The following is a 24,372-nucleotide window of genomic DNA, read 5'->3' on the forward strand; positions in this document are numbered from 1 at the left end:
GAAAGCCGGAAATTGATCTTTCCTCTGAGGGTTTTTTGTGATCCCTAGATGACTATTGAATAATGTAGTTTGATATGAAGAAAAAGAAAAAAAAATGGCATCCTGTTTCTTTCCTTGTTTTTCAGTCTAGTTGGAGAAGAGACAGAGACCAAAAAATGCCACCTGCAACTGGAGCACCAGATTATCCACCTCCTGATGGAGGCTGGGGATGGGTTGTGGTCTTTGGGGCTTTTATCTCCATTGGATTTTCTTATGCCTTCCCCAAAGCCATCACAGTGTTCTTCAAAGAAATACAAGAGATCTTCCACACATCATATAGTGAGATAGCTTGGATATCATCAATAATGTTGGCTGTCATGTATGCAGGAGGTAAGACATTAGTGAAATTAGTAAATAATATTGCTTGGTTGTTTTTTTTTTCTTTCATGGCCCTAAAGCATTTTTTCCTTGTAGGACTTTTTCTTCATTCCTCTCCCTAGGTAATTTAAATAAATAAGGATTTTACAGTCTTTCCCTAAATTCACAATATTTGAAAGTATAATTTCCCAACAAATCAATGCCCAAATAATTTATTCTAGGTCTGGGGGTAAATTTGGTCAGTTTCCATTACCTTGGTGAGATCTCTCAGTAAATCCAATGATGAAACTTAATCACAGAAAGTTATTGTGGCAATGAAGGTTCATTCATGAGCCACAAGTATGCAAGCCTCTGTATACAAGGGGTTTATATCTGGTACTTATTTGTCCTAAAATCCTATTCTCCATTCAGGCCAAGAGTAATGCTTCAAACATGCCATCTGTATGACAGCTAAGATGCTGACAATCTTATTCTTGGGACTGAACATAAATTCTCTGATACCTTTTTTCTTGTAAGCAAGCAAGTAAAGAACAAGACAGAGGTAAAAGAATTTTAAAGTATAAATCTATGTTTAAGAACTAAGTGTCAAATCTGCTTTGACAGGCTTTGTGTGTCTATCAACCCCAAAGACTTACTTGTTAAATTCTGCATGGTTTCTTTATTTTTTCAGAACTTTTTCTCTTTTAAGTATTGGTGAGAGCTAGCTGCTGCTTAAGCAAAACACTTAGACAGTTTAAAGGTGTGAATTCAGGCAAGGGATCTGGTATTTCCCTTTCTTTAAATATTAAGAGGTAGCAGAGGTACCTGGAGCATCTGACTATTTGCACTGATGGAGCAATTAAATGTATACATTTATAAACGTGTGTTTATGTATATGTACATATGTGTAAATGTATAGACATTGAGTCTGCAAACATTGTACCGATAGCATGCTGATACCGAAGCTCTTTAATCACTGAAGAGTACCACTCCAGTATTTTTCAGAAGTGGTATTTATGTAATAGCAAAGTAAAGTATTGTCAGGTTCAACAAATGATCTCTTAGAGGATGAATTAAGTCTCATTTTCAGCATGGAAGTTTTTTTTCTCTTATTTCAGTCTCCGTAATCTCTGACACATGAATGGCCCTACTTTACTTAGTAGTCAGGGAAGTAAGGAGCATGTCTACAAAGAGGATCAGACTATCTGGATTGCTCTCTCCAACTACCTCTCTTTCTCCTCTGACTACAATAATGAAGTTGGGGGCATCATGGCATTACTTTAGCGCCTCAGGTAAATACTTTTCTCTTGATGGGATGGAAAAATGGAATTTTTTCAAATTCTGTCAATCACAGAGACCTTGTCAAGATATCTTGACAAATGGTATCAATATCAACAAAAGCATGCTATTCAGATATTTAGATACTGTTTTTATTCATATACTAATAGAAAATCAGAAGTTATTCACATGCTGGTGGAAAAATATAAAGGATTTTATGGGACCAGTGACAATAGTCAAGTGAGAATTCACTAAAATTCACCAGGTGAAGAAATGACTTGAAGTTATTACTCACACAAGACTGGAGTAAAAGAGGGTATGTTTCATCACATTCAAGTCCCCCCTAATGTAGCACTTTCTTAAGGGTGCATCAGCACTTGCACTGTAGAGTGTAACTGTGGAGGCCTCTGAACAAGTGCTGAAGCAATCTGGAGCATGAGAAGAACACAGATGTTGAAAAGCTGCTTTCATATGCTATGACTTGCTGACCCTGAGCTCCTTTAACAATGTAAAGCAGGTTTGCTCTATAGTGCAGGTGCTGCTATGTTGTGTTCTTTGTATAGCATTTAATTTATGCCTTTTCTGTCTGGTCAAAGTTTGCCTAGATTTTATTAATAGTGCACATGCAAATCTCTGGACATTTAACTGGTCATGTTTATCTGTGAGGTTAAATGTGCACAACTTTTTCTAATAAATACAAAAGATTCAGTATTTCTGCCTTATCTCTAGTACTTTTCTGGCTGTTCTGATTACCTGTTGCTAACTCCATTTGTATATTTGCGTTAAAAACTACAAAATTGTTTGCTATTCATTCTGCTCACACCTAGCCCATTTACTACAAAGATTATTAGCACAGGAACAGTAAGCAGAGTTGTTTGGATATCTTCTAACAGACTCGTGATTTTAAAATGCTGAGAATGACGACTCTCCCTGATATAAACACTCTTTGAAGCCAAAGCTTTTCTAGGACCACTTCCTAAAAACTAGGCCATTTAGACAATCACTGGCAGAATATGAAATAGCAATCTGGAAAAACATTTCTGAAGGAAGTCACTTCATTGTTTTTACTGTCTGAAGGTGGTTTGATTCTTCCTTCACATTTGATGTGCTGGGATGTGAAATACACCTTCAGGCCACAAGTACAAGGTGCATTGTTTACTATGAAGTGTGATATGTACACACACTGCTCATCATGCTACTATTTAAGATAACCTGAAAACATCTAAGTTCTGTCATCCTCATTACAGCTTTCAACCTATTAATCATCACAGTGGGGTCAGTGAATAAGTTAGACTCTGTGCAGACACTTTTTGCTTTGGAGACTGCAGCCTCTTGCAGTAATTTGCTGGCATCTGTGTTTCAGCAACAGGGTATTAACTTACCTTCCAAGCCTCAGAAAAAAGCTCCAGTAAGGAGCTAAAAGAATATTAATTATATTTATCACTTACTTTATACTTAGAATAATTGCATTAAATTATAGCAGACCATCTGGCAATCCATATGGTTTTCTGCAGTCCTGATTAATTCCAGCAAATAGGTCAAGCACAGCATTCACTCCGTTAGGAAAGCACCAGGCAGAGGTGACAAATCTGATAAATCAAATCGATATGAAATTCCTTTTCTCTCTCAATCTGGCACACTATGCAGTTTCATACTGTTTTCTATTGTATTTTAGGGGATTGGTATGTTTGGTTTTTTAAGCTGTGTCTTCCTTCCTCCACCACACCCCAACCTTTTGATGTGTGTTAGAGTGTACTAAAAAGGCATCCTAAAAAGCAAGATCCAGTGATGTGATTAAGGTTACAAGTATTGCACAGCATCTACTGTTCAGGCCATGCTTGATAAAAGCATCCTCTGGAGAAGAGCAGTCGTTCAGTCTCCATGGTAACTCCTTCTTCTGCCTCTCTTGAGCAGACACTGTCAATTGCGTTAAATTAAGGGTGATGGGTTTGTGATGGATTCCCACACCCAAGGGACTGAGATTGGGACCACCAGATTTGTGTTACTGGAGGACAGAAGCTGGGATAAAATGGAATTAATTGAGTTATCCACACAGCACTGTATTCCTGTATGTATATGAAAAGATACATGTATAAAATGTATGTGCATGTATGTATTCTTATGCATATAAAATGTGTATGTATCCGTATACTTACAGAGTCATATTTCTGCTCCAACATACAGAGAAATTAAGGAATTAAAGAAAAAAGTCAAACAGATTTGACCTCAAGTTCTCTTAGTTCATTCTTCTCCTTTTCAAAACTTTGCCTCTCACTTTGCACAGTGTTATCAGCCAAAGTGATTAAGGAGCTTCTTATCAGAGCTTGATCTGTTTCCAGTAAAAATGTTTTCATTGCTTTCAGAGTGGGTTTGATAGGAGCCATAGTGGCAGCTATGAAAGCCATGTGACAGGTCTGGTGATTTCAGACAGAGCTGACCTTGAGTTTTCGATTTCCTCAGGCAAAAAGCAGTTTGTTTGCTCTCTGGACCTTAACTCTTTTTCTGTCTTTTTTTTTCTTTCTGTCATTTTTACAAGGGCAGTTTCAGTGTGCAATTTTTGTTTCTTTCGTTTGTTTGTTTTTTTCTCAAAAAGAACTTTTTGGTGTAACACTGCGTTATGAAGATTAGCTTGAGAGCTGTTAAATCCTTCAAGCCATACCCATCTGTGAAATGTGGGACAGTCTTGCTGGTCTGAAGTTCAGAAAACATAAAAGGTTCATTTAAATTCTGCAAGGTATTTCTGAGTAAATAGTTGAAAACACATCTTTAGACTACTTTTGAAGAAAGATGCTATAAAAATGTATGGAGTGGCCATTACAAATTTTCAAAACATGCTTGTACTTTAAAAATATAGTATTTAATATCTTCCTTTCTCTTCAGTATTGCTTAACTTATTCAAGTCTGAAGTTAAGTGTTTCCAAACAGTAGTAAACCCTTGAAGGATTTTTCATGTGACAGCACAAAAGTAACCTATAGACAAGTCCTCATTTTGACTTTGTCTAATATTAATTTGGAAAATAATGTATCATATGGTATGTTCAAAATATTTGTGATTTTATCTCAGTGGGTGTTTTGGTGATATTGCTGTGAAAATGAAATGGCATACACAGTGGAGATGACAGTTGTGAAATCCATGTAACACAAACAACAGATGGTTATGGATTTTTACTTCTGGGCAGGACCTGAGTTCCTACACTTTTCTTCCTCCCTGATAACATTTTCTAATTTTGATTTTACAAATACTGGCTCAAGGAATTCAGTGGCCATCCATATGGAGGTTGAGAAGCTTTCTTGAATTGACCTCTTGTTGTCTGGGCAAGCGTTTTTCCCCATCAGAATTTACAAATCGTTGAATTTTAATAACCTCACTTAGAGAGTCCTTGAAAGCAGAACTTACTAAGTTTCTGAGTGCCTCATGGGCATAAGGGAATACTTCACATTTAGCCTAAGATATATGTAAAACATCTATGTCAAGTTAATTTGAGACTCACAGATAAAGGAAAAGGAGTTGTAATGAGGTTTTACAAAACAGAGCATTTTGACTCTTATTAGCAAATGGAGATAAGAGTAGCAAAATATTATAAAAGTACATTAGTTCAGTTCTTAAAAAAAAGACCTGAACACTAAAGCTTTTGAAGGGTAACACAGCCAGGTCTTACATTTCTTGGAAGGCTTTGAGTTTTTAGTAAAACTGGATGTTGTAGGGTAGTATTCTGCATAGCAATGGATGTTTTAAACAGATATGTCTTCCTAGATGTTTAGAAAACACTCTAAAATGATCAAGGGAAGAAAAGTGAAAAAAAAAAGCACAGCTGTTGAAGATGGTTTTACGCATTTACTTTTCAAACAGATTTGTCACCCTATGTAAAGGAACAAGTTGCTTTTTAACTCTGCAACTTGTTACATTTTGCTGAACAAATAAAATCTAATTGCTTAATATTCAGTGCCTTTTGGAGATCCAATTTTGTCAAGTTTTCATGAAAAAAAGGTTTTGCTGGGATCCAAATACACTCAGGAAGCCAGTCTCAAATCTAAAGACATTCTTCCACTGAGAGAAATAAGGAGTTTTTTGCCTTTTATTGTATGCTTGTGTTAATTTTGAGTAATTGTCAGAAAGACATTACATGACACAGAGTTCCCACTGTGTTTCTGCAAACCTCTTTTGGTGTTCCAGCCATAGCATATTGGTCATGGTTTGATACATACCTGGGGTGTGCTTTAGAGGTAAACATGGCAGTGCTGGGTTAATGATTGTACTTGGTTATCTTAGAGGTCTTTTCCAACCTTAACAATTCCATGATTCTATAGAAATAGTTGTAGTAACTTAAATTTAATTAACTTGAGCCTTTTACTAAAACAGATCTCATTTACATACTAGTAGGCAATGTGGATTACATAATGAACATTGATTAATAACTCTTTCCCTTTGTAACGCTTTGTATTTGTCTTGATCTTAATTTGGTTTTATAGACAGGGATTTAAATAAGTAAATCAATATTGCCAGCTTTTTTATCTGAAAAAAATGATGCTTTTTTTGATTTCCACTTACTTTCAGTTAATAGGTGAAAGTCTAACTAATAAATAACATGCATCATTTTCTAAGGCGCTAAAACTTTGGGTTTGTTTAAGAAAGGTATCAAGGGACAAACTAATGTCTTTGATATGTTCATTGAGCTCATAAAATTTTGACGAAGGAATGCTTATTTTGTGAGTACTACAAATGTTGGATTAGTTCCCATATAATTTTTCAGTGGATCATACAATGGTTGTGTTCATGATGTGTGTTGGGTAATTCAAAGGTCATGAAACAATGGTCTAGCGCAACTGGGAAGCATGAGACATTTATGCAGATACCAGAGAAGAACTGTGGGGAAGGAAAAGTCTGTGTATACGATTTTAGTCACCCAGCACTTCAGAGGAAATAATAAACTCAGCACTTTACAAAGAACTTTCTATAGAATTTTATTGGTCCATTGTTTTGGAATGTCTAAGAACTATTCCCTTGTTTATTTTAGAGAATATATTAAAGGAAAACAGAGTTACACTGATATGCTTAGAAGATATTCTAAGCCAGTATCAAATGGCAACAGCTGTGATTCATAAAGATATGTACTTCTGCAGTCATTAGCAGAGGTGAGTGTGCCAGAAACGTAGTGACAGGTTTATGGTGATGCCAGAAGAACAACAGAAATTAAAAAATGTGATAGTCTAGAATGTATTTAATGATTATATTAGGCACTCTTTAAGTTGATTTACTGGTTTTTAAGGTTTTTGCAAAGACCACACGGCACATGTCTTCTAATGTATAAACCATATGAACAGTTTTTCAGGAATTGGAACCTTTTCATCTAATAGTGATACTCTATTGAGGTTCTGTATATCAAAGAATACAAACAGATGCAGTTTTAGCTTTAGGTAATACATGTTTTGTGGGTGCATACAAACCAAAGAAAATCTTAGCTTTCTTTTCTAGAAATTTTGGCAGGTATTTTTTCATTGGCAAGAAGCATTTAAGTATTCACATTGCAATTGTACCTGATTTTTGTTTGGGGGAATATCTACTGGATGACGTGACATCCAAATGAAAAAATGTGATTAAAACAGCAACTCTGTTGTGAAATAACATGTTGATTTCCTCAAATAATTCAAACACATCTTTTAACAGTTTGTCACTGATTATGGGAATGTGTGCCTGTTTGGTTTTCTATGTGTAATGCTTTGAAACATTTACCATTAAGAGATTTAACTTTTTAAAAACTTTGAAGAAAGTAATGGTATCCTTATAGCTTTTTAGCTATAGTAGCTGGAGATAATATGAACAGGATTAATGTGTTTAGTCTTCCTCAGCATAGGCACCTACATCTGACCAGTTGACTAGACATCTTCTGTTGTCAGTCAATAAAGATTGGAATTTCTAATTCATTTCTTCTGAAGTTAAATGTCCAAAACACATCAAATATAAAGACCTCTTTGGCTTTTGAGTGCTAAAAGAATCTAGAGGTAAAGTTCAAATTTGGCACAAATCTGAGTTGATGCCACCCTACATGATTGTTGCCCTACACTAATACATTATACTTTGCTACCTAGAGATCATGAAATATAAGAATATTCTTATTAGAGATACACACACCCATTATTAGGAATTTTGAGCTTGTTGTGTTTAAGGTTTGATTTTCTGCTTTAATCTTGTATGTTGAATGGGTTATAATTCTCCCAAGTTCCAGTGACATTGGACTCAGTTGCATTAGTTTTAATGCTATTAAAAATACCTGGTAACTTTAACAGTACCTTTGAGCTTGTAAATCTTACCTTGCAATGACTTGCCTCATGCTGGTAATACCCTTTCTTCCACAGCCAGACAAGAAAAAAACACAACTGGCTTGTCTAATAATTGGCCAAGTTTACATTCTTCTGTAGCTGATTATAAGCTGATAAAAATCTGTGTATCTGTTATATTTTCTTATGTTCTGTGAATGATTTAAAAGTTAAATACAGTTCAGTCTCTTAGTAACAAGATCTCCAAACACTTCTCTTATCAGTATTAGCTGGCAGCACCAATTTGGCAGCATGTGATACAAACCTTACTCATACTGCTCTCCTGTGGAGGAATCCTTTGCTCTTCCTGGAACAGAAGTTACTTGACTGAAATTTTTACATTATTTTACAAGGATGAGCTTTTCTGTCCCACATATATTGCTTCTAGATTTGCAGGATTTCCCAAGAATTCTGCACCAGCTTTCAAGATTGGCTTGTCACAAGAGAAGGCAGCAGATGTCCTATTTGTCCTTCCCTAGAAAGTGGAATAATCTTATGTCCTTGGAAGTAAAATTTGACTCAGAAAAGCTTCTAGAGCAGTGCTGGTCTAAATTATTTAAATAATTGACATAAACCCAAATTGCAGACTTAATCTCTCTGTATTGTGGCATTGTTAAGCTTTAAGTGTATGTAATAAAGTGATGCTATTACTTGCCTCATCAGAATAGTTGTAATTTTCGGAGTGGCAAGTAAATAAACAAAGTGCAGGAGGTTTTACTTCTGGATATTTAACTTAAAGACTGTCTTTAGAGGAACTATACAATCCATGGGAAACCAAGACTCCAGAATGGTTACCATGAAACATTTAATTACGGAACATAAGGGTTTAAAGCTGGAGAGAAGGAACATCTTCACTGATAATGTTACTCTCTTATCAGAGACATCTAAAATAACTGCCTGGGACTCCATTCCAAGTATAGGCATTGGTGCTTATCCTGCAAGAAATGCTTCATTTTAAATACCTTAGTGATCTCATAAAGTTCAAAGTTAATTTTTTTTTCACCTACCTAAAATCAACATATAAACATATTTATATATTTATGCAAATATGTTCAGCCTTAGGTGTGTTTGCAACATCAAGATTTCTTGACAGTGTACCTTCGATGACTTAAGTGATTCCAGGGCATTCATTAAAATCTCATTTTTATTTATATTCACCTTAAAAAGACATGATGCATAAATGATTCATATATTTTTTCACAGATAAAATATAAATAAAATATAGAATACTAGCTTTGAAGATTTAGAGGATTTGAGCAAAGCTGGTGATATCTAAGGACACAGTACAATTTGACCTTAAGCATGAATCTCCTAACTTCAATTTTAATTTATTTAAATTATTGGATTGCATAGAGTTCTAGTGTTGCAAAGTTCTCTGAGAAGTCAAGAATCAGTGTGACTGTAAGGATTATTCATTGAAGCAACAGAAGTTGACAAAACACTTCAGGTAGTGACCTGAAATTGTATGATTCTCACATGGGAAGAGAATGTAGTCAACATTGGAGATGATTCTAAGGGGCTCATGCTCCCTTACATGAACAGACACTTGGAGGACAACACCTCACAGAGTGAGATGTGACAGTTATCTCAGAGAGAGCTTCAGTGTGTGTTAGGTGACTGCATATACAGTAATAAGCAACACACTGAGCTTATGTAAAATAAGAAACTCTAGAGTTGCAAGTTTCCTAAGACTGTTTGGTAATGAAATGCAATATGATACCTAATAACCTTGAAAAAAATGTTTGTAATTATTTTGAGATAACAGGAAGAATTAGTTCAGGGTAATGCCACACAGTTATATTTTTAATTTGTTTATTTGTATGGCAGAACACATTAGACATATGTCAGAGTGAGGTTTTTGAAGAGTTTTAATTTAACTAAAAATTCTGAGGCTTGAAATTTTTATTTCAGCTTGGGAATAAAATGGATGTTAAAGCATAAAGTTGGTTCATGCAATATTTGTTTTAATTTTCTGTATTGTTCCTTAAAAATCAAGTAGCATGCCACATAATCTATGTTGGAGTGATTTTCTTGTCTTTTACACAGCACCATAGTTTAAACCTGTGGAAAGAGTGTGCAAGGTTATATTTGCCATTGTGATTTAGAAGCTCTTCATATTTACTTACTCAAATGTAAACAGTAAGCTGAGTGCAAAGCACTTGACCCTATGTTCAGAGAACCAGAGCTGGAGTGGCAAATGGGGGTTAAGACAAGAACAAATTTGTATTATGGAATTTCTTCCAGATTATTTCACCTAATGTTATAAAAAAATTACCTGACAAGGTGTTCAGATGTACACATTGCCTAGATCAAAGTTCTGACCAATTGTTTTCCAGTAAGATGAATTAAAACTTACTAAAGAAACATAATTCCTCCTGTAGGAAAAAAATATTACTTTCCTCAGTAACCTCAGTAATATTCTCCTCACAGGCACACATGATAAATCTTTGCAGAAGTAGGTATATTTCATTGGATTATTTTAATATATTCTTGCTGAAGAATGTCAACATAATTCTTTAGTTGGAAAGGTGGCTCCAGAAATGGATGATGCTTAGTCAATATCTGTAATACAAATGATGAAAAGCCTGTATTTTAATGGGCACTAATTTATTTTGAATTTATGATGCATCACAGTCATTAGAAGGTAGCTGCTTCACATTTCTAGATGGAGAATAAGGTTTCTGTCAGCGGCAGGTTGTTTTATTTCTTCGCAGCAGGTAAATAACCCCTCGCTCAAAAGCCACGTAAATACTATCTTCCAGTGCAAGAAGATGGATCTAGGTCACCAAGCCCTTTCATGTTGCTTTTTGAAGCAGAGCTCAAATACTTCTTGTCCATGTAAACAGATCTCATCTAGACTTTCCTACCCACACACTTTCAGAAAATCTTGTCTGTGAAGGGGCTCTCTGCTGCTACAAGGGAAAGGACTATGTAGAGAATGCTATGAAAGTTTTTTCCTCTCTAGTCCAGCCAAAAGGCAAATGCCAAAACAGCCTTTGTCCAACTCCCTCATAATAGATTTCTTTTCCACTTTCCAAGTCCCAGGCTTTTTCTATTAATTTTTCATTACTCTTTCATTCCTAACTTAGTCATACTTCATACTAATTTTGATTGAGTCCACAAAATAAAGGGCATATGACTCCTCACAGAGAATAATTTAAAAATTTGACAGTGCATCAAGTAAAGCTCTTTCTAAAATAGATGAAAATCTAAAAGTGACAGTTCAATGGCAAATTCAACTCTGATGAGAAAACATATGTGAGGTGGGTATAGTAATATGCAAAGATAAACTGACATCTACTCAGATATAAAGATTTAAAAAATGTATCTGATTTCTCCTTCAATTCCTTTGAATGTAGTTATTTTGAGACATATTTGGCTGTAAAAGGCTAGAGAGATGCAGGGGAAATAGAATGAGAAGATATTAGAAACCATTCAAATTATTGATTATTCAGTAAATATTTTACTGAATATTATTTTTAGAAAGCAGTTAAATATGGCTTGTCTTAAATTTAAGCAAATTGGAAATCATAGGCTCATAGTTGACCATAGGTTGGGACACTTTCAGAATTTTGTACATATTGACTAAATTGTCCTCAAAGTTTCCACTTCTTTTAGGGTGTAATAAAGGCTACTAATTTGAGCACAGTTGCAATGAAAATGCATTGCAAAATTAAAGACATCACATAAATCTTGTTACTGTTTTTGATCAAGAGTTATGTTAATAACTTTTGGCTCTTCATTATTCTAATTTTGATTTTTGTTTCCTTCATGTTTCCAGGCATTTAACAGTTTATATGGCATTTAGTCTTTTTGACCAGGACAACAAATAATGTTTTTTTTATTTTACATATCACTTCATAATTTAACAGATTTTTTCTCAATATAAACACGTGTTATTTTTTTACTTGTCTGAAAACAGGGAAGAAAACAGAGCAAATGAAGCTCCACAAAGAGTTTCAGTTTTAATTGGCAACTGAATGTATTTTGAAAAATAGTGAGAAAAATGTAAATTCTGTGTCTCATATGATCCCATAAATACACTACCACTGTCTGCACTTGTACTCTAAATAGGTGCCAAAATCTAATGAGAATGCTTAATTCCTATTTTATATCTTTAAAACACAGATAAATTCCCTTCCCCCTTCTTTTGTCCTTTCTTTTCCCCTCACTCTTCCCTTTTCCCTCCCTGTTCCCATTCCCTCAGCCATTGGGAAACACATATTTTAAAATATTTATTGTATTACTAAATATAATATTTTATTATAGAATCAAATTATTTAAAAATTATATAATTTATGGTTTGTAAAAGAGTTTGGGAAATTGACACACTTAGGCTTCTAAATGTTGGCACCAAAAGACGCCATATGCATTTTTCTGAATATTAGTAAAAAAATTGTAATTAAAATTATAAAATAATGATTTATGATTTTGGGGTTTTTTTATAAAATAGAGTTTAAGCCTGATGATACTGATGTGTTAAGTGCATTTGGAAATAATCTTACAATGTTATTGACAATCACCTAAATATGAGTATTTCTCTGGACACTTCCAAGTTATAAATATGTACATCCAGATTTATACTTCTCATCACATTCATTCTAAGTATGTAGATGAGATTTAATGATCCACTCATGATCCATAATTCACAGTAAGTGGTCCAGAGAAACATCCTAGGTAATAGATTCAGTATTTTCAATTTGAAGTTTAATTGCACAGTGCAAAACTGAGAGGAGAAAGGAATATGATAAAGGAGCAACTGAGAAGAAGCGTCTTGTGCTTTCTCTGAAATTACATATTATTGACTGTAAAAGTATATAAGGAATACTTTCCAAGTTGAGTTAGTTATAATATTATTCTGAAAGAAAACAAATAAACTGTAGGATGAGGTGCAGGATAGAAATAGGATATTTATTGTATGAACTTTAATATGATGGGCAATTTGTAGAAGACAGAGAAATCCAAGTGACAATATTAATCTTAACCAAAGTTGGCTGAATTTTTCAGTGTGAATGCACTGTCTGAAAAATGTGCTGGTTTGAGTTGGAGAGAATATGCCCTACATTCCCAAGAAGTACTGAATAGCCTGGCATATTGTATTTTTATGACTTTTTGCTCTCTAAAATTCTGCTAGGCAGAATTGGCAAAGTATTAGTCTGCTTTGAGGTAAAGTAGACAGGGATTTTTTTAGCAAGGGTATAAAAATAATGAATGATAATAGGGAATAATACATAGAAGGTGGTGAGTAATGAGCATTTACAAATATTGTGTTCACATATGCAAACACACAGATTTTTAGAAAAGAGAGCTGTTCCTCAAAGAGGAAGGAAAAAAAGAAAATCTTTGTAACTATCCAATAACATGGTTTAGGAAAAATGTCTATGAAGAATTAAAATAAATATTTACAAGGACTCTTCAGTTCAGTTATTTTGTATTCTTTTTTGTTGTTTTTTTTTTACTCTTTTTCAAAGAGTTCCCAACAGTTATCTCTTACATTAACTACATATCTCTTATTTTCAAGTTGCTATAATTATAATTTTTACAATGGTATAGTGTAACTTCTGTCTTTTTTCCCCAGTTTTATGATCTGCAGAAAAACACTCCACACTTTACTAAGAGCAGACTATACAGAACTTGTTTGCCAATCTGGTTCACAGTTAGCAAGCTGTAAAGACAAATTTCATACCTAAAAATTGTAACCTGCTTTGGAAAGGCACCCAGCACTAAACAGTAAATCTTCAGTTAGAAATTTTTTAGGTCTTTGAAAGTGAAAGAGTGAGTTCAGAATGTCCACGGTAAAAAACACTTACAAATGAGATAAGTATCTTCTGTATCCTTGGAAAAAACAACCCGTTTTAATCACTGAGTTCATCAATCAGATGAAGGAAAGCATTGGGGTTTTTTTGCTTTGTGTTTGTGTGAGTATATAGTGTCATGTCTGGGCATGGGAGTTTTTAAATAAGATTATTTTTGAGACAGAAAAACTATTAGCTAGAAATACTGGTTAGCTATAAATAAACCTCTAGTTTCTCATTAGTACTAATTTCCCTTTGTTCCCTCAAATTAGGCCTATTAAGATTTATTTATATATTCATAAATGGGATACTTTCAGTTCATGTGCTCAAACACAGATATTAGCAAACTTAGCCTTTCATTTCAGCCATCTATAGAGACAGAAGGATAACACTCCCAGGATGATACCTCTAAAAAAAAAAATTACACATTTTCATGAGAACGTTTGAGCTATGCCTCAGGAAATTCCAAATGAATTGCTGAAAGAAATGAAAATTTATTATTACCTTGTAAAGTGTATACTGTTGTAGATAATTGCATTTACTAATATTTATATATTAGTATTATTATTTTTACTGTATTTCCAGGGGGGAATAGTGAGTAAGTCCTTATTTGGTTTTTCATTTGAAGGACAAATAGCTTTTAATGGCACAGGTTCATTCTGCATTTAATAGTAATATTATTTAAGTGAAATCCCGAACATATTTCTTGAGTCAGAAAAACTATTTTAAATTTAGATTCATGCCAGCCTATGATGTCCTGAGGACTTAATTGCTGTTAAATACTTAGCTTTAAAATTCATTGTCTTCTCTTCTGCAGAAAACTTTCATTAATTTTTCTCAGTACTTTCATTATTTGCCACTAAATTTTCTAATGTTCATATTGATACACTACATGCTCAAGTTACAAGCTGGTTCCTTTGGTTTTCTGTGAAGAAATGAACGCTTTTCTGAGAAGATTATTTACAATGCACATACAATGCACTGATGCTATTTCCCTTTACTTAGGCATGCAGACCATTTGAAAAATACATGCTTGGTGTTACAGGGTCTCTGTTAAAGTACAACTCTCTTATAGGTGCTTGTGTTCCATCTCATCATTAGCTTGTTCCCTTCTTTCTTCTTTATTGTTTCTTACATTTTTCTAAGTTGAAAGATTAGTTTTTGAACATATCTATGTATGGGATTCACTCTACTCAGTGATACTGAAAGTAACAGGAAACCAAATATAAGGAAAGTTTTAAAAAATGCTAAAATATTTTTCTGCATCTTATTTATTTTCATAATAAAGATGTCAATGTGAAATTTGGGCAGTTAATTTTGGGCCAGAGCTACCGTATATGTTTCTGGAATCTGCTGAGTATTCAGTAGTTCATAGAATTACACTCATTCCCTATTATATATGATGAAGTTTCATATTGCTCATTTCAAAAGAAATGTCATATCTTAAAGTCTTCTGCATTTTGATCAAGTGTTTTAGCCTTTCATGAAAAAAATTCTACAGCAGAGCATGCAAAACATAATTAATATAAAGCATTGATATGTATGCATGTAAATAATAATCAGCATGGCTACTCCTTGATTAAAAACTGGGCATTTTTCCAACTTTTTAAAATTCATAGATATAGAGAAATTTGCTAACTTGAAGACATTTCCTAATTTACATGGTCCATAACTCCATACACATTTGCATCCTAACAAACAAGAAAAAAACCTGCAAGCCAAACAAGAGCTTTAATCAAAATATGTAAAGCCCTTGAATCGTGTCTCTGATGTCTCATTAGAAAAACACAAAATACCAAAGCAGATCAAGGATCTGTAATTTCTCCATAAAAGCAAGTACTTAGAGCAAGTAACCAGCACCACTGATAGCTTATTTTGTTTCTCCTGAACACTTCAGGAAAAGGCAGCTTATATTTGCAATCAGACATATGTGTTTCTGACTTGAGCACTTCAAAACTTGCAGGTGTAACCTTTTTGGGAGGCAGAACCATGAGGAATTAGCCAGAGTTGAGAACTCTTCCATCAATCAGACTCCTATGTGTTACACCACACACAATTACTGCATTCCTTATAAATCTCCTGAGGAATAGATGAAGGTCAAATTGATGCTCATTAGAGATCAAAACATAAAATTTTGATAGAATACAAGGCTCCTTCAGGACACAAGTGAGACTGTGAGCATTCAGAGTAATGACACTGAGGAAATGCAGTTAAGAGCAGGAGAAGTGGAGAGCAAACTGTAATAGATGGTTGAGCAACTGACTGCATCCTCCCAGGCAGGCTGAGCTTTTAACTGCTGAGCTCTCCTAACTAATAGTGTAACAACCATAACTCGATGTTACACATTTCTGTTTGGTGGTATTTACTGCAAGAAAGTTTTTTCTCATTACTTTCTGTCAAGGTTATGGTGTTATCTAGGTTTATGGAATCAGTGCAGCCACTTGTAAATGTTACATGAAATGGGAAAAAAATGCTGTCAAATGCATAGAGGAACTACAGAGAAAACTTTCCAATGATTCTTGAACTAATTTATTTTCATTGCTGTTACAAAAGCACATAGGATACATCAGAAATGCAGGTTACCATTCCCAGAAATATGATAAAGAATACAAATAAAAAAATAATAAAAAATAGTTCATGATTTTTTAATATTTCTAATGTTTTTTCTGTCTAAAGCCTGTCCTAGAGTACTAAAAGAATTTAGTCAAAGGTTTTTGAACAAGAGATAAGACTGTCTCAGAATGCATAATATTTTGACTTAATTCTGCTTGAGAAAAAAGAGCATATTTGGAAAGTATTTTCGAAGTTAATGAACAGGTTTTAAGCATTTTGAGTTGCTTTTCCTCTGAATACCAGAGATAGCTTTCCATTAGCAGTACTAAGTACTTGCTTAAAGGCTTTGTGATTGAATGAGTTTTCGTTAGTGGACTTCACATTTTAATAAAAAAAAAAAATAAAGGAAGAATAAAAAGTTGGACTAATCTTAGCAAATAGTTTAAACTAGTATTAATTCTTGGAGACCCTTGGGCTTTTCCAGCCTAGTAGGAAACAGAAATAAAGGATAAACCTTGACTGGAAAGACAGCTGCATTGACTCTGCAGATTAGATGGCTGAAAATGTGTTTAAACCACTTGACAGGATGCAATCTACAGTGTAGCATTAGTGCAATTTCAAATATTACATTCATTTTCAACTTGTTTCAGCAATTCACTTCATTTAAATAAACGTCATATTGTTCAGACTGAGTCATTTCATGTTGCTTTGGGTCTATGACACTATGAACACTCTAATGACATTTTCAATATATGTTAAAAAGAAATTACATTTTTTATCAGGAAAGTTTATCTCTAGTTCCATGCTAAAATCAATGGAGGTAGCAAAATAAAAAGCATAAAGGCACTGGCAGTATACGAAACAAATTACAGCGTGATCTCTAATTATATCACTGTATTACAGCAGTGTGAAATCAAACTAGGACTAATGGAACAGCTCCTCCTAGAAGCTATGCTAAGGCATATGGAGAACAGGGAGGTGATTCAGGACAGCCAGCATGGCTGCATGAAAGGCAAATCCCACCTGACCAACCTATTGGCCTTCTATGATGGAGTGGACAGGGGAAAGTTTACAGATGTCACCTCTCTGGATTGCTGTAAATCCTTTGACCCCATCCCCTAAACCCTTGTCTCTAATTTGCAGAGAACTGGACTTGATGAGCTGGGTAAGGAATTGACTGGACAGCCACATCCAGAGTGTAGTGGTCAATGGTGTAGAGTCCTGATGGACATCTGTGACACATGGTGTCTCTCAGGAGTCTGCACAGGACCTTATTTATTACTATAATAAATTATAATATATAATATTTTTATTAATGACAGGGATGAAGGGATTGAGTGCACTCTCAGCAAGTTTGCAGATGATACTGAGCTGAGTGATGCAGCTGACACATCTGAAGCACAGGATGCCATCCAGAAGGGACCTGGACAGGCTTGAGCAGTGGGCCCATGGGAATCTAACGTGGTTTAACAAGGCCAAGTTCAAGGTGCTGCACCTGGATGAGGGCAAAGCCTGGTATCAACACAGGCTGGGGATGAACAGATCAGAGCAGCCCTGCTGAGAAGGACTCGGGGGTGCTGCTGGAGGAGAGGCTAGACATGACCCAGCCATGTACACTCACAGCACAGAGAGCCAAACGTGTCCTGGGCTGCACCCAAAGCAGGGCAAGGGAGGGAATTCCTCTCTGCTCTGTTCTGCCCCTATGTTCTGCAAGCTGCAGTGCTGCATTCCTCTGTCAGGCTCCCAGCACAGGAAGGACATTGACCTGTTGGATAAAGTCCAGAGGAGGCCACCAAGATGATTAGAGGGAGTGAGCGCCTCTCCTGTGAGGAAGGATTGAGAGAATTGGGATTGTTCAGCCTGGAAAAGAGGGTTGTGGGGTAACCTAATTGTGGCCTTCCAGTACCTGAAGGGAGCCTGCAAGAAGAATGGAGAGAGACTTTGTGCAAATGACCTTAAAGGGTTTGAAACTAGATGATCTTTAAAGTCCCTTCCAACCCAGACCACGATTTAGTTCCAACCCCCCTGCCATGGACAGGACACCGACCAGTAAACCAGATTGTTCAGAGCCGCATCCAGCCTGGCCTAGAACACTCACAGGGTGTTCTCATGGGGTAGCCACAGCTTCTCTGGCAACCCCTTCCAGCACCTCACCAGCCTCACAGGGAAGATTTTATTCATGATATCTAATCTTAATGTACTCTCAGCATTCACAACTTCTCTGTGCACACATGCATGTAAATGCTCTTTTGAGCCATTGAAACAGAACATAGGTGTCACATTATATAGACTTTGTATGGAACATCATAAACAGCTCCAAAATGCATGATCCCATCTTTGCTCACACAGCTGAAATTACTTTTGCCACTTTTCCCTTGACACAGTGACAAACAATGTGAAAAGCAGCTATTTTTTCTTGTCTTATAAAGCACAGCCCTTCCTGAAAATGTTTTTCTGTGGCACTGGTTACAGTTGCTGTCTTATACCTTTTCACAGCGTGGTCCTTTGCCTGAAACAGAAAGATATAAAACAAAAATACAGCTGTGAGAGTGTTAGCATATTACGATAATGGTCTTAAATTTAGGGAGTATATAACCTTTTGTGGCTGATGGTTTGTGGGTGTTAAGGGAGAGACCAGAATAAATATTCTTGTGGGTCTTCTGACTTAGCATCTGTTATGCAGTTACTTCAGGCTTCAGAAAAGTAGATTCAGAGATCCAGCTGTCCTTTAGTGCTTTAACATATATTAATGTATAGCAAGGTTTTGACAGTGGAATAGTATTTAAACAACTTAATCTTCCTTCATCTGAAAAGAAAGAATACACAAAGAATATAGACCTATGCTGGCATGTGAGCATTGCTTAAATAATTGTAAATGTTAGCTATGACATGAAATTTGTACAAGGCTATAAAACATATGATGGAAGGAAACAGCTGGAATTTATGTAGAATCATCTATTTTAAGCTATAAATATGCATTATTTTATGAGACTTCATAACCAAGTGTATGCACAGATATCAGAATAAAATGTTTAACCTACTTCTCAATTGGAAGATTTTGTAGATAATTTAGGGAGCTTAAACTAACTATGGCTTGTAGAACAATTAATATTTTCCGCGTTCAAATTTTAAATCAAAATACTGGAATATACATAAAGAAAACCTCAAATTAAGTGGAGCTGTGGTGGTAAGTACACATCATTGACCTAAAGAAAACATCTCAAAGATAGTATTATGTTTAAAGGATTTTTGAATTTATCATAATTCCAGATTTATGCCATTTGAGAGTAGAGTCAGGCTCAGACAACCTACCTAAATTAAGACATTCCATATTTGAGCTCAGCTATTAGGTCTTGTAGGTGAAGCTTTTATTACATGCTTTGACCTGGAAAGCTGTAACTTATGGTCCTGGCCTAACTGCCACAGTGAAGATCTGCAGAGATGCAGTTTTCCTATTCCTGGTAAGGAACTGTCTGTTAGCAAATACTAAACAAATTTTTCATTTTCAATTTTCTAAATACTTCCATCTCATCACAGGAAGAAGAACTGGGAAATTATTTAAAACAAAAAAACTTGAAATAATTGTTTTGATATGTCTTAAGTAAATACTGTTGCTGTGTTTAGCAATAACAACAATTAGATTCTTTTAATTGTCTTATATTTATTTCGTTTCATACCTATAGCTATTATTTGATACTGGGATAAAACTTTTTGCTTTGAATTAAGAGATTTCCAGTTAAAAGGCTCTTTTTTTTTTTACTCAGGTTAATTATTTCTATTGTTTATATATTGCAAAAAGACTTGCTTTCTAACTCAGACATGAGCCCAACCACTGATTATCCAAACATAGCTCTAGAAATTTAAAAAAGTGTTCCATGTTTCACTGCTTTCTTCATATGGTCTCAAAGGGAAAAGCCTAGCTTGTCACAGTTCTGCTTAGTGGTTCCCCTCAAATGGAAATAAAGAAATGCTATTTATGTCATCATATAAGCTGTTAGTTAAAGGTTTTAGTGTTTCATAAGTGTTCTAAAGTCTTTTAATAAATCCCTGGGCTGTTGTCTATTTGGGTGTCCATTCCATATTGTGGATGTCTAAGTCTGTTGGCTTTGATATATGGTTATGCTTAAGACTCCTTGAGACTCAAGCTATTTATCGAATACATAAACTAAGATCCAAACACACTCAAATCTTTGCTTTCTAGTCAAGTTAATTTCAGGTTGATCTCTGTATTCATGAGCTATTAGAAAAGACAGGCAGGCACAGGGCAACTCTATTGCAGAAGCTTATTTCCATAAGGAAGTAAGGTAAAAATTGATAATTTGGCATATTCTTAAAACTTCTGTTGTATTTATGCAAATAGTAATTAACATTTGCAATCTATCAATAATAATACTCTAATACATTTAAGGTAATTCAAAGAGTAGAGTCTAAAAAATAATTTTGCCTATGAAAGCACACTTCTAAATTTCATTGGATTTTGCTTTTCATTGAATGAAGTTTCTGGCATTTATTCCTTTAGATATTTATAAAAACAGACTTTAAACTGTAATCGGTATAGTGAATAACTTGCAGTGAATTCAGATGAAAATCAAGGCATTCCACTTTGTGCTAGGTGCCTGTTCTATCTGAAGTTTGAAATGCATTGCTTTTTATGTTGGGTTTTCTGGGTTCTTTGCTTTTATTTTTTTTAAATTTTTGTATTGGATAACTTTAGTTTTGCAAAAGCAAGACTATTTGTAATGGTTTGGGCCAAATATAGTGCAATCAGATGCTATGCAGGTTTACCTAAAGAGCTCTTAATCTTGATATGTAGCACACCATCTGTTCTAGCCATGGTTGTTCAAAAACATTATGTCATGCTAAATTGCACACTAGATGTTTGGTTAGTATTGATGCAATTATACTATAAACTGAATTGCAGTTGAAACTGAAAAATGGACCTATAGCAATATTTTAAAATTTTATAGGTTTTTATTCTAAACCACATTTTAGATTTTCCCAGACAGCGTATAGTCATCTTATTGCCCATTAACACTCCCCTCTTGATGAGGTAAGGGAAAGCAAGCCTCAGGGGTCAGAGATTTATGTTCTGATTTGAGAATCTGATTTTTAAGACTATGTGTGGTTCTAAGTAAGGGTGCAGGACATGCTGCAGTATTAAGTAATTTTAGTCTGCTTGCCTGGAGGTTCCTCCTGCTCTGTGGAGTTTTGATACCTGTCTCATACTTGAAATTCTTCAGTCCTTTCATTTTCAAAACATCCATTGACTGGTCTTGGTATTGATTGTAAACTGTAACAATCCCTCTAGTTTGTCTGATGCCTTTAATCTTTTTGTCCATCTCCATAACCAATCAGTATTTGTATTGTCATGGAGGCAGTATATCCACATCCAGTCTTGTATCTGCCAACTCACAGAGTGCAGAGTGTTTGTAAGAAAGGTTGGTATAGATACAGAAGGATGGAAGATGAAAGCATTCCAACACATTGTAAATGCAAAGATAGAGTTGCCTGTTACCTGAAAATGCATTTTCTTTCTACCCACAGGTCCCATAAGCAGCATTTTGGTGAATAAGTATGGTAGCCGGCCTGTGATGATAGCAGGGGGTATCCTGTGTTCTTTTGGAATGATTGCATCCTCTTTCTGCAATAGTGTCCTTGAACTGTATATATGTATCGGTGTGGTTGGAGGTAAGAGTCCTGTCTAAAAGGTTATGTTATGTTATATTGAATGATTTCTAGTATTGTTCTACAAATGAGCCTCACTGATCAAGAATCTCTGTGTACAGATGCAATCCAAAAAGGTAGTAAGGTCAATTAATTTCAGTTACCTGAACTATCTAATCCTTTAAATTAACATGTTAAATTATTTCTTAGGACACTTCAGAAACAATACAGCATTCAATAAATGCTGTATGTAGTTTTCCACATTGCACGATAATTATGGTATAAAAATTGATTGGCTCATGACAGCACTTACTACAGGCATTTGTGTGCAATTTCCTATTCATTATTTTAGCTTTCAGTCATGTTGCACTGCAGATAGGGGGACAGAAGCTAGCCAAATTCTAGTAGAATTGTGAAAGCTTGTACTAGCTTTCTGTAGGTTTGTACATGCGCATACTCTCACAGAAAAGTATAACAATTTTCAGTTCAATTGTTTTCTGTTTAAAATCCCCCAGGTTCAATCACCAAATTATTCGTAATCATCTGTCAAAGGCTTTAGATATTGCCCAAAGCAATGACTTAAAATTATTGTAATGCCAGTAAATTAAAGAAACTCCTTATTAAAAGTTGTGAGTTGCTTTAAAACGCCGTTCTCAGAATAAGGAGAGGTGAAATATTGACAGGTAATAAATGAACGTATATTGTATAGTCAGGCTCATCTTCCTTTGTGTTGGGACAAAAGGAGTTTTTAATTCAGTGATTAATCCTTAAAACTCTTATTTTTGACATCCTAAACTTGGTGCCTACTGAAAGAGTAAAGTCAGAGTCTGGGAATGGGCCTATCAAGGAAGAAAGCTTCTCTCCTGTACCATCAAGTAGAATCATATTACAGTTTATGGCTTATATGTCTTAATACAGAGAGAAGGCCTAGAAGTTCAACTTTGGGTTCAATTTATACACAGTTGATGTGGGTGGGTGGTCTGCTCCCACATGTGTCCTTTACAATTCCTTACTAGTGACCTGGGGAAGGAGAGCTGAATGTGCTGGAAAATAATTTGCCATTTTATGCTCCAGTTTTGCAGACAAGTTGGATCTTAATTAGGATTGGAAATAAGAAATTAGGAGATTTATGCATTTAAATTAACCCTACATTCATTGTAGCAGTGGTGACATTTAATAACTTTTGTTAAATGAGCCAAGAGAGAATTGTATTATAGTTTAGCAAATATGAAAATGGTGAGTCAAGGCACCATCATTCTTCTGTATGTGATTCCCCTGTCTCTGTCATTGCTGAAATACAAAAAGGAGTTTTGGCTTTCAATGCAGCGTTACAGGGAAAAATGACCAAATGTCACCATGACACAGTCTTGGTATTAACGCTCATAGACAGCAATGAGACTGTATTTCATTCTCTGATGCTAGTTGGTTTCTATTTTGAGAATTACTGGATTGGATACTGATCGTTTTTAAAATAACTTGAAAGAGGTGGAATGTGATTTTCACTGCATGACCTGCAATAATATATATTGTCTTTTATGTGTTGTTTAGGTCTGGGTTTAGCATTCAACTTACAGCCTGCCTTGACCATGATTGGCAAGTATTTCTATAAGAAGCGTCCCATCGCCAATGGATTGGCAATGGCTGGAAGTCCAGTGTTTCTGAGCACATTGGCACCTCTCAATCAATTTCTCTTTAATGCTTTTGGCTGGAAAGGAAGCTTTCTTATTCTGGGAGGACTTCTTTTGAACTGCTGTGTGGCTGGGTCACTTATGAGACCTGTTGGACCAAAAAAAGTCCCTCCTGTGAAAAAAGATGTTGAAAAAGGCACAGGAGATTCTGCCTTGCACAAAAACAACAAGAAGTCTTGTTGGCAAACTATGAATAAGTATCTAGATCTGTCCCTCTTCAAACACAGAGGGTTTCTGATATATTTGTCAGGAAATGTCATTATGTTTATTGGTTTCTTTGCTCCAATAGTATTCTTGGCTCCTTATGCCAAGCACAAGGGAATTGATGAATATTCTGCCGCTTTTTTGCTCTCTATCTTGGCCTTTGTAGACATGTTTGCTAGGCCTTCCATGGGACTTGTAGCAAACTCCAGGTTTATTCGGCCAAAGATTCAGTATTTTTTTAGTTTTGCAGTCTTGTATAATGGCATCTGTCATATCTTGTGCCCTCTGGCAAAAAATTACACTGGCTTGGTGATATATGCTGTATTTTTTGGGTTTGCATTTGGAATGGTTAGCAGTGTTCTTTTTGAGACATTGATGGACCTTGTTGGAGCTGCCAGATTTTCCAGTGCGGTGGGACTTGTCACCATTGTGGAATGCTGCCCTGTGCTCATAGGCCCTCCTCTGGGAGGTAAGAATCTGTTTCTTTCCATTTTTGTCTGACATTACAGCATAATCTTGCAATGTAATATTGAATTAAT

General features: G+C 35.2%; 1 protein-coding gene across 10 annotated transcripts in view; it reads left to right on the forward strand.

Moving 5' to 3' along the window:
* Positions 1-24,372, forward strand: part of SLC16A7 (solute carrier family 16 member 7) — a 77,987-nt gene that overhangs the window by 43,955 nt on the left and 9,660 nt on the right. For 8 of the 10 annotated variants that reach the window (XM_088165600.1, XM_088165601.1, XM_014871104.2 and 5 more), the window contains 3 exons: positions 126-369; positions 21,822-21,965; positions 23,490-24,302. In XM_088165600.1, the coding sequence (XP_088021726.1) occupies positions 156-369; positions 21,822-21,965; positions 23,490-24,302 (1,171 nt within the window). In that variant the 5' untranslated portion in view covers positions 126-155. Of the gene's footprint in view, positions 1-125; positions 370-776; positions 899-21,821; positions 21,966-23,489; positions 24,303-24,372 lie in introns of those variants that run through there. The other 2 variants (XM_088165607.1, XM_088165608.1) reach the window with 2 other exon arrangements.

Source organism: Sturnus vulgaris, chromosome 5, assembly GCF_052056855.1.
Source record: "Sturnus vulgaris isolate bStuVul1 chromosome 5, bStuVul1.hap1, whole genome shotgun sequence".
NCBI classification, from domain to species: Eukaryota; Metazoa; Chordata; class Aves; order Passeriformes; family Sturnidae; genus Sturnus; species Sturnus vulgaris.